Raw genomic sequence first — 11,839 nt, 5'->3', positions numbered from 1 at the left:
TTCTTGGGTTGACGCCCTCCAGACGTTGATGTTATTGCACTGAACCGAATTACTTATTCCTCAGAATTTACTTTATCTGTATTTTAATTGTTACTACATCCGTCTTGTCATACACATTGTCTGATGACATATTGTATTTGACATCATTCATAAAAGAGAAGTGAATTTAAAAATTGTAGAAATACGTCTTCCACCTATCCTTTATACCCTTTTCCTGAACAATTTTTTCTTTATTCATTTTTAATACACTTCGCTTGATCTAAACCTCTTATTTTTTCTCTCCTCTTAGAAAACCTATATATAGATTTTTCTCCCTTATCGGTTCATAAAAATTGGCATAATATGTCAAAAACTTGATTTCTTTTTTCACTCACAGTCTCCTTGGTCTTGTTCTTAACTTACTTATACTTTTCCCAAGTCTTTACATTTTTACACCTAGACCATTCTCTAAGACAATTTTTTACTCTAACTTTACCGTGAACACTTACACCCCCCACCACGATTCTTTATTCTTAAGTCTAAAAATCTTGATTCTCCTAACTTTTCTTTTGCTACTTTTCTAATCTCGTAGATCATCTTATTCCACATAGAATTTGCACTTCCTCGGGGTTATCTAAATCCTCCTTCCAAGTTCTTGTGTTAAAAACTTTCTTCTTTTTACCATTCAAATGCCACCACTTGATATGCAGAGCTCCCGTGTGACTTATTCTCTATTCTTTCCTCTTGATTCTTATATCCATGACGAAACCTCAATGTTTCAATGATTCTCTCTTTGGGGTATATCCTAAAGAAAACCATCTAAATCCTCCCAAAGTTTTACTTTAAGGTGTTACGCTAACCCAACCCGAGGTGCGTAAGCATAATAACATTAAAGTTGTCTTGCTCCATTATAAATTTCAAGATTATGATTCTATCTACTAGTATTTTCACATCCATAATATCCTCCTTCCATTCCTTGTCCACAATACCACCTTATTTTTTAATATAACTTTTTCGATGTACCAAATCTTAAATCCTGAGTTGTCTAATTATTTCGCCTTTTTACTTGTCCACTAAATTTCTTGTAGGCACATGAAATTGATTTTTCTCTTAATCATAATGTCCACCATTTCCATAACTTTTTCAAAAGTGAACGTATCTATATTTCATGATTCAAAACGAATCATTCTCTCATGAACTAATTTCTTTACCCACACCCATTTATGAAGATGTGAAAACCCTGGATTATTTCTCATTACATCCACATACGATAATACAACAATCTTTACTCTTTTGACATTATTCTCGAGCTACATACTTAAAATCGCAATGAATATTATAATTGTTTTTACATTTACAAATTAAATCCAGATTAAAATTGAACCGTAACTTTTTTTTTTTACCCCCAAATTAAACATAACAACTATTTAGAAGTAATGGAAGATGTGGCATTGCCTTTTCAATTTTCCCACATTACTCTGTTTCCACTCCCAACACAAAACTCTCATCTTCTTCTCACTTCTCACTCACTGCGCCCAACAACAATTTCCCCCATCCAACCTCATACTTAGGGTTTATCTATCACACACATCTCTCACACCGAAAACCCTCTCAACAAAACCCTACTCTTCCCGAATCAAGATCCCTCATTCTCTTTTCGCGATTCCCCGTCGTTGCACGTTCCGATTGGTCCGCGTGGGTTCCGTTTCATAATCGAAGTTGGAAACTTTGGTGGAAAAAGAGATGAAACGCAGCGTTGGAAACTTCCGTGTTGCGCAATGTCGACAATTGCGAAAAAGAACTTAAATTCATTTCTTTTTTTATTGAAAGATTTTATCAAGGTTTCTGTGTGTTCGTTGAAAACAGTTAAGGAATCTGTTACGGTAAGTTGGGTTTAATTTTTCTTTTTTATGTATAGGTGAATGCTGATTAGGTTGAGCTATCTCATGTATCTAGATGTTTTGATTAGAGTTGTTTATGTTTGTTTTTCTTCAGGGGATTCTTGATTGAGTGTGAAAGTTGGTTTTTTTTTTTTCATTATTGTGTTGCTTAATTGGGACTGTTGTGTTGGTTGAATATCTGGTTTGCGATTTATATATGTATAATCAAGGGAATCACGGTTCGAATTCGGGACAGGGTTCAATCCCTCCACCTCCTCCTGTACTGCTGCCACCGCCACCACCACCACCGCCGTTGAGTTATCAGCAGGCACTTCCGCCTCCTCCACCGCCGCCTCATTTTCAGCATTTTGCCCCACCACCAGCTCCGCATGTTTATTTACATGGATCCCCGCCCGTGCCAAATACTAGACCTTCATATTCCATTCCCTCTCAAATGCACCATGGAAATGGCATGGGTCAACAAACATTCCCTACCATTGGACAAAATTCCCAACATTCTTCAAATTTAGGTGTCCATTGTCATACCATTCCGCCCCCAGTTCCTCCCCCTATTGGCCACTCTCATCAGGAGACATCTTGGGCTCCTAGGCTGCCAAGTAGAGTGTTGCCACCTCCTACCTCTTCTTCCCAAGGACAAATTTTGCATAACCATCGTCATCTTCCTCCTCCACCACCCCCTCCCCCTTTTCATGCTCCGTCTCCTGATGGCGTTTATGGTCATTCAACTGTTGGGAATTACCACCACATGCCTTCCATTGCCCCTCCACCGTCACTACCGCCATTGCCAAGCTCTCCGCCACCGGTTCTGCCATCTCCCCCACCTCCTGCCTCTCTTATAGCTTCTACATCCTCCCAAGCTGCATGCACCGATGACCCTTACTCTAAGGAGGTTCCTAGATTTGAATCAAAGGCTGTGGAGTCAGTAGAAGGATTTGTAGCTTCCTGTCCATCTGATACTGTGTTTGTACATAAATCTGATTCTGAAGCCAATCAAGATGTTGGAAATTGTGGTGATGTTGCTCTGGATCCCCTCAGAGATGAGCTATTGCCGACTAAAAGTGTAATATTGGATCTTACCCCACCTCTGCCCCAGTCTGCAGAAGAAAATACTGTAAGTGCTGATTCTGACATGGAGATGGAAGGTTAGTTTGCATTGTTATCTATCACTTATTTTTTAATTTTGTATTAAATTATGATATCATTGGTTGTGGTATAGAATTGGTGAATGCTGAATATGCGACCAAATGCATGAGTCTGCTGTTCCGTATTCTTTATATTACTTTTTTCATATTTGATTTGGATGCTAATAAAATACGGAGTTTATTTTCTTTGTTAGAGAAGCCAATGGATTAGAGTTCTATTTTATACTATAATATAATACACAGGAAACTGGATAACCAATTTTAGTTAAGCGTGGTCCATCTTTAGTATTCCATCAAGGTTTGCTGTTCACACTTTAAAATGTAAAGACAGACTAGACTGTTCGCATTGATATAATTTCTATAACAGCGACCGTAGCAGTGAATACCCTAGCTATTATTTTCTAATAATGTGTTCTCTTCTATGTTTATATATCTGAATAGGTAAAAGTGCATTTGGTAGGGGAGGGATGGGGGTGTTACTGGTTTAGTTTAGCTGTGGGTATGCATTTTGAATTTTGGATAATATCATAATTGCTGGCTGAAAGTTGGCTAGGGGAAAGAGAGGAGTGACTCAACGCGGATCATTCTCTTTAGGGTGTATTTTTATTTCTCATGGGCTGGTTAAGAGAAGTGACTTTACAAATAAAATTTTGTTCAACAACTTGAGCCTGATCTGCTTTATTTTATTTCTCATGGGCTGATTAAGATGATATCACACTTTCTGACAAAGACCAAGGATCAACTTATGCAATTGAAGGGGTAACTCTGCTGCATGATCGGGTTGATGAGGTGTTTAACATTAATGAGAAAATACAGAGGCTGCAGAGTTCAATACAAGACGAACCTGCTAAGGGCATCTTATCCAGTGGTGTATCATGCTCTGGATCCACAGGAGTCAGCAAAAAAAATGAAGGTTTCATTCAAGAGAAACCACTGTTCATTGTTTTGATTTTTGTATTACTTAGGTGCTTAAAGTTTCCATGTGATAATCAGACATTAATTATCTAGTCAATCAACTATTCGTCATGGTGATTGATATTTGTCAAAATTAGGGACAGAAGATTTTTAATTACACTTTAAGTTTTAGCGCTAGAATCCAACCAATATTGTCTATAGAGGAATGCCAAAAGCCCACTTTATAAACACGCCATTGCGGCCTATGGGGCTTCCATGATGGGCATCCCTTCAGAAATTGCCTATGGTGGTTGTCCAAAGTTCAATCACTGTCATTCTGCCAAGGTGGCACCATGACCACCATTTAACAACCCTGAATCCAACCCTAATATTTCAGTACTGAATTCCTGAAATACTTTAGTATTCAATAACATTTCACGTTAATGTTTAAACACAGCATCTAATTGATAAAAACTATAACAATAAACTATACAAATTAATCAGGAGTTGTGCCAATTGCTTATGTGAGAGTACTCGGTTTTTATCTGTTACCAAGGTAGCCCTCAGATTTCAATAGCTCTTACTTTTTAGGCTTTAGGAACTCGCAATGGAAATAGGGAAAATAGAAAGAACAAACTGTACAATTAGAAATAATTGGGTTTGTCCTTCAAGGTATCCCTTTTTCATACAAATTTTATAATATTTTGGATGAGTTTTTCCATCTCTTGATCTCTCAATGTCAGAATATTATGTGCCTACTTTATAGAGTCACCTATTTTTATGGAGGTTTGTATTAGCAACATGCACCTTAGGGTGCATTTAACTATTTTTTAGTTAAAGCTTGCTAAAACACACCTTCATAAAAACAAGTGAGTGTATTTTAGCAAACCACTGTGGGGCTTGCTAAAATACACCCACTTATTTTTATGAATGTGTGTTTTAGCAACATGCACCTTAAGGTGCATTTAACTGTATTGTAGTTAATGCTTGCTAAAATAAACCTTCATAAAAATATGTGGGTCTATGTTAGCAAACCCATATATATATATATATATATATATATATATATATATATATATATATATATATATATATATATATATATATATATATATATATATATATATATATATATATATATATTCCTTTATTCAGATTATTGTATATTCCTGTGTTGATAAGACTTAAAATAAAATGCAGGAGTAGGACCTGCATCTGATGTTGAGCCCATGAAATCTACAAGATCAGATACCAAGGTTCTTAGTCCCGCGAATGACTCAATTGAATTGGCTGAAGCCCTCCCAAGCACTGGGCCGGGAAGATTGGAAGTTTCTCTAGACAAGGACTTTATAAGAAATGGTACTTCCGATCTTGGCGAAGCCACCGATTCCAACAGAGATTCTGAGCAACTTATGAGGATCGGCAGCCCGATTAGACTTCTTCAAAATTATGCTTCTGATGAAACTTCAGATAATGAAGATGGAGGTTGTACAGAAGATGCTAATAATGTTAATACAGACTCTGCAGGAGCTGATTCTTGTGTTCCGGATGCCCTTAAAGATTGCAAGAGTAATTTGGAGACTGGTCTTGGATCTAAAAGTCCCTCTTATACTGAAAAGGCGATTGGTCTGCTCTCCAAAGCATCACATAATAATTCAGAAATATCTCCATGTTTAGTACAGGAGCCCGAGGTAACCTGTAAAAGTTCCATCTCACGTACTAGTGATGGGTGTGTTGCGCCTAACATTGAAAATCAGGTGTCTGTTAATTTTGCTTCTTCAGTTGGAGCTTTACAAGTAGAAGACAGGTTAGGTGATACTGGTTTTGACATTGATAGTAAGAGTGGTACTGCTGAACAAAAACGTGAGAAGGAAACCTCAAAGTTTGAACCAACTGTTCTAAAAGTAGATGAATTCGGGAGGCATATCAGAGACGATGCTTCAGATAGCGGCTCTGATGAATCTCGCAGTCATCGGACTAAGAGGACGAACAAAAGAGATAGAAGCCGGAGTCGCAGCCGGTCTCGATCTCCCATTGACAGAAGGAGTAGGAGAAGAAGAAGAAGTCCTCGGAGGAGAAAGCATAAAAGAAGCCTCTCTCGCAGGTATGTACTGCCACAGTGTGTTGTTGGATGCCTTGATTAACTTCTATTAATGTGAACATTGTCTACAAACAGCTGGTGTAGGTTGCACTAGCTGTCTTTTCCTAGGATGTTATATTGTTTGAGTCTAGGCTAAATCCCCCTCTGTTAGTTGAGGGTCTATGATGCTCATGCACCGATGATGCTTTATTTTTCTTCCATACCATACTCAATTATATTGATATGCCGATACTCTACATTGCACTGTCGACATGTGTTAGTGCAGTATTGGAGACTGATGGAACTGAAAAAATCCATCATAAGAAACTAAATAAAGAAAATATATCAACAATGTAAAATATTCAATTCAATATATTAAATAGATGAAGGAAGTGGACAGTTTAGAAAGTAATGAATTCTATTCTACCCCAGAGCAAAGCTCCTCAGAGGAGATAACTCCCTCTGCCTAACCATAACGGTTCATTCAATATTCTAACCTGATGCATATAATTCACTTACATCACTATTTATACTACTAGGGCATATATAACATGCCAACTAAGAATCCTAACTAACAATTTATTTATCACTCGCATTATTACATAATACTTCCTTTTTCCTTATGACCCCCTGTTTGGTCTCTATTAGAGACCATTTAAAAAAATAAATCCCGATACTCTTTATATTCTGTTGACATGCTCTGGACACGCCATCAGCACCTCATTTTTCATGACTATTCATAACTCAGATACTTAATTTAAAGTATATGTTGAAGCTCCCACTCATTAAATGCAACATATATAATTTATATCAATGCTTTTGATTACAACAAATGCAATGTATATAACCTGTTGACCAATTTTTCACCCATATTCATACTTTCATCACTATTTTCGGTCATAATTGTTTAAAATGCAGTTATATATTTTTCCTATTTTGTGAATTGCAATTCTTTATTTATTGAGGATATTATTTTTAAGAATGTTACTAGAAAATTTCAAGTTTTGTTTGTTGCAGCTGGTCTCCTCGGCGGCGTAGAAGCAGGAGTAGGTCTCCAATCTTAAGACGTTCAGGTGACACTCATGGGGAAAATGTGAGAAGGAACAAGGATCAATGCTATGATTTCTTACGTAAAAAGTGCTATCGTGGAGCATTATGTAGGTTTGCGCATCATGAATCTGACAGGAGTGCTACTTCAAGGCACTCCAGGAATAAACATGATCTGGAACTTGATTCTCGTGAAAAAAGTTCTAGGGTTAATGAAGAAGTTAAGAGTATTTCTTCTAAAGTGTCAGATTATGAGCATGATGGAGTCAGAAATCAGGACACAGATCTTCACCAGAATATAACTGGCCAGGAAGTAGTGCAAAGAAAGGAAGATTCTGAGGGCCACGCCGTTGTGTCTACTACCTTTGGTATCGATGGTCAATCGTTTAACAGCATTCCAAGTTCTGAACGTGTTAGAGAGGTTTCTCCTAAGGTGCATGAAACCTTAGTAGTTGTAGAAAAGCCCAAGACTTCATTACATGAAAGTGGTAGTTTTCAGAATGCATTAAGTTCTCATCAGCAGCACTTAGTTGATGACTTTCAGCCTGAAGCTTTAATTCATGCTGATGCTTCTATACCATCTGGTAGTACATCTAAAGATGTTATTCCATCAGAAGATGGTTCATTTGTTCAGCAACTACAATCCAATGTTTCTGTTGAAGTTCCAGAACATTCTGGTGGTACATCTAAAGATGTTCTTCTTTCAGATGCTGGTTCATTTGTTCAGCATCTACCATCCAATGTATCTGTTGGAGTTCCAGAACATTCTGGTTACCCATCTCAGCTTCTAAATGTGGCCGGTGCGACTGGTTTGTCATCTGATAAAAGATCTGCTAATGAGGTTTCTGGTAGTGAACCTTTACCATTTACGTTACCATCTACACAACTACACTCGGCCACTAGTTCTATTGGTCCATGTGTAGCATCAGAGCAGCCTTCATTGCACCCTCAGGGTTTTAAAGAGTTACCTCCAATAAGTGTTTCATCGGTGCAAATCCCTCTTCATACTTACCCATTGCCAGCCTTTGCTGGTTCACATTTCCAGGGTGAAAATGCCGGGCATATGCCACAAATTCCAAGGCAGTATGGTGTGGCGCAGCAAAATGCATTATTTCCTTTCCAATCTCCTTACCCACCTTCGTTACAGACACCAAATTCTCATTTCAGTGTACCGCCTCATAGCTCTTGGACATCATTGCCGCTGCCACCGCCGCCTCCACCACCATCACAGGCCGTGTATAATTCCAGTTCTAACTTGGGAGTTGCAAAATCCTTTATTTCTTCCGAATTTAATCAGAATCAACTGCATTCAAGATCTGATTATGTTTCCCAGACTTCCTTGATTCATGGGTTACCATCTAATTCTCAAAATTCGAAGTTTGAAGATCAACCTTACCCTCCAATGCAGGACCATTCACAAACTTTCGTGCGTACAGAACCTCTATCTCCCAAGCATCTTCATCAGGGGAACCCGGCATACCAATCACTTTCAAGCTCCACATCTTTTGGTGGCCTGCATCATCAACCAAAACAATTTTCCTGGGAGTCAGATGTGAACAGACCACAACCTTCTTTGGGCGGCAGGTTGCCTCCTGAAGGAAATTTCAGCACTTCCTCCCACATTCATCCATTATCACAGCAACAACAATCAGTTCATAATTTTCAATATGCTTCATCTGATGTTAATTTGCCCGGACCTGGAGGAACTGCTACTGTATCCAGATATCCACCAGATATTCCTGATAGCAACCATTCAACTTCTCTTCCGGCTTTTGGACCATCAAGAGTTTCTGCCCACTATAATCCTTATGCATCAACCTTTGAGCAGCCGCTAAGTTCAAAATTCAGTTCTAGCTTTTTACGACAAGAAAATGATATAGTTTATGGTAAAAATTATGGTCCTTCTAGATATAGGGAAGGGGATAGTGTTGGATCAAGGCATACAGCATCGCCCAAACCAGCAGCAGCTGTTGGTCGGATCTTGCCAGGGTCTGGTGAACAATATGATCCACTTTTTGACAGCATTGAACCATCATCATCTTTGAAGAAATTTGATTTTGAGCAGAAGCAGGAAGTTACAGGTGAATCCAATTTCAGCCTAAGGCCTAAAAGTTCTCATATGTCTTTGGATGCCAAAGAGAAGAAGCATGAGAAGGTTGGGGCTGTTGCCTCTACCAGTTCTCTAAATAATGATGAATATGGGGAGACAGCAGATGCTGAGGTGGGTGCTGTTGACAATGAAAGCCTAAGTAATGATGTAGATGTTGCAAACATGTCTCCGGAGGAGGATGAGATTAATCAGACCAAATCTCCAGGGAAAAGAAAGAAGAGCAAGGATTCTAGATCAATGAAATTATTCAAAGTTTCCATTGCAAACTTTGTAAAAGAGGTTTTGAAACCATCATGGCGACAGGGTAATATGAGTAAGGTGGCTTTCAAAACCATTGTGAAAAAGACCGTAGACAAGGTGTCGGGAGCCATGAAAGGCCATCGTATACCCAAATCTCAAGAGAAGATAAGTCAATATATTGACTCATCACAGCGGAAGTTGACTAAACTTGTGATGGTAATTGATCTTCTCATCTCTTACTTTGTTTTTTTTTTTTACCTCATTGGAAGTATTTAAGTAACTGTTTATGTTGGTTTTATGTTTATACATCGCTATCTGAAGTTGTGCATACTTCACAGAAATAACTCCAAGCTCTCCAATTTATTAACAAGTCTGTTCAGAGAAAATGTACAGAAATAACTTTTAATGACTTTTTGTGTCGTTTATTTTCTGCAGGGTTATGTTGACAAATATGTCAAGGTGTGAAGGTTGGAAGTGAACTTTACCAATGTTTCTTCAATATCTAATTGTCAGTCTACACACTTTTGTAGAAAATACACTAGTGCTTACCTGGAGTTTGCCCCCTTCATTTAAAAGAGTATTGGAAGATGATCTGTGACAATAGTTCACCAGCATTCCATTTTCCTGAAGATTTCTTGGTCAACCTCAAATGTGTATGTATATTGTGATATACTAGTTATTATTTTGTAGTACGTTGAAAAGGGCCGGCCACCCATAAGAAGTCGGATTTTTCCCAAAGTTCTCTCGATGTTTTAATGAGCTCATAACGTTAAAGAAATTGTAGTAAAAAAAATTACCGCAAGGAAAGAGTAAAATTTTCCATTCTTTTTTCTTGTGCAAATTTTCTTATTCTTTTGACATAAGTACACTAGGTTCCAAAGTGTCTCTGTCTCTGGTTGATAGAGATTTTACTTGTGGGGAGGGGATTTGAATCTACTTTCCCTGGTATAAACTCAGGTTAGCACCACAGGCTAATTCTCTCTGGTAATGTCATTGGTTTTTACAATGTAGCGTGCTACATGTGAAAATGGTGTTTTCGTAGTGCATTGTTTAGTTTACTTCTTTTTTTATTGTACATTCATGTATGTGTACCAGGAGGAGTGATTTAATTTTAGGTTATTATCTTACTGCTTCATAAAATAGTCAACTTTTTGAACTATAGGTTGTGTCTTGGCTCAAATCCCTGGGATTTTCTTGACCTTGCACATGCCTTGATCAACAATTCACTGCCATGGGATTTAGTTCTATGTCTTGGTTGACTACATTTTTTTTTACAACAATTGCAAAATCGTTTTCAAGCTTCTACCAAGTCTTAACAAATCGGGGTAATCCAACATGCAAGCTTCAAAATGATTATTTGTCATATCTTTTACGTCTAACCTTCTCTTTGTAGAGCTCGTTGAGAAGAACCATTATATAATACGCCACAATGCGTCTCATTTTGCTGCTAAAGCACAAGATTCACACACCTACCATAAAATGTGCAGAATAAATATTGTATCATTAATTACTGTTTTTCAAAAGATGTCATTAAAGTATCTAAATTAGGCTTTTATCAAATACTTCATACCATTTATTTTTAGTTTATGGACCTACTCCCTCCGTCCCAAATCAAATAAAACATCCATATAAGGGTGTCTCATTCATAAAAACTTCATAAATATAAACATTTTACTTTGTAACATGGGTTTTCAAAGATTTATAATTCAATTGCTTCTTAAGCACAACAATAACATCATCAATTTACTCGCAGCGGAATTCATAGTTTTAAAAACATCATTAAAAACTTCATAAAACATCATTCATAACTTCACCGTTCATGTTTCATAAACCAAACATCATAATACTATAAAAATACATTATCATGTTAAAAACAATTCAAATTGAACATATAGTTCCAAAACACACGATCCCGGCCCCGATGTTACGTATCAGAGCAAGATTCCCTTTATTCTAAAACAAACGCAAAGGAACTCCACGGAGCTATCCTCTAACTTCCTTGGACTATTCCATATTACCTGTGCGTTACCCACGTGGAGGCAACATTCAAACATAAAGGGTGAGTATTTCATAAGGAATAAATATAGTAGTGGTACACAAATAATTAACAATTATACATATGCCGATACAACGTATCCTCGTGCTTCACATACTTATGAAGGATAGAAAAACACTTAGAAAAGGGGGGGGGGGGTTTGAATAAGTGTAGCTTTAAAAACTTGACAGATAAAAATAAATTGCACAGTTATTTTTATCCTGGTTCGTTGTTAACTAAACTACTCCAGTCCACCCCCGCAGAGATGATTTACCTCAACTGAGGATTTAATCCACTAATCGCACGGATTACAATGGTTCTCCACTTAGTCAGCAACTAAGTCTTCCAGAGTCTTCTGATCACACACTGATCACTCCAGGAACAACTGCTTAGATACCCTCTAAGACTTTC

At 37.6% G+C, this 11,839-nt stretch overlaps 1 protein-coding gene across 2 annotated transcripts; it reads left to right on the top strand.

Annotated features, from left to right (window-relative positions):
• Positions 1 to 1,435: 1,435 nt before the first annotated feature.
• Positions 1,436 to 10,860, top strand: LOC131594930 (uncharacterized). 2 transcript variants are annotated; one of them, XM_058867125.1, is made up of 6 exons: positions 1,436 to 1,862; positions 1,975 to 3,022; positions 3,729 to 3,935; positions 5,117 to 6,020; positions 7,014 to 9,609; positions 9,829 to 10,858. In XM_058867125.1, the coding sequence occupies exons 2-6, from the start codon at positions 2,077 to 2,079 to the stop codon at positions 9,856 to 9,858; spliced, it is 4,683 nt and encodes a 1,560-aa protein (XP_058723108.1). In that variant the 5' UTR covers positions 1,436 to 1,862; positions 1,975 to 2,076; the 3' UTR covers positions 9,859 to 10,858. The 2 variants fall into 2 exon arrangements, with proteins under 2 accessions (XP_058723108.1, XP_058723109.1); XM_058867126.1 differs by lacking the exon at positions 3,729 to 3,935 and having other exon boundaries at positions 9,829 to 10,860.
• The last annotated feature ends 979 nt before the right edge of the window (positions 10,861 to 11,839 follow it).

Source organism: Vicia villosa, linkage group LG4 (genome assembly GCF_029867415.1).
Source record: "Vicia villosa cultivar HV-30 ecotype Madison, WI linkage group LG4, Vvil1.0, whole genome shotgun sequence".
Lineage (NCBI taxonomy): Eukaryota > Viridiplantae > Streptophyta > Magnoliopsida > Fabales > Fabaceae > Vicia > Vicia villosa.
Note: the sequence above shows the minus strand (reverse complement) of the source record. Positions and strands in the feature narration are given on the sequence as shown.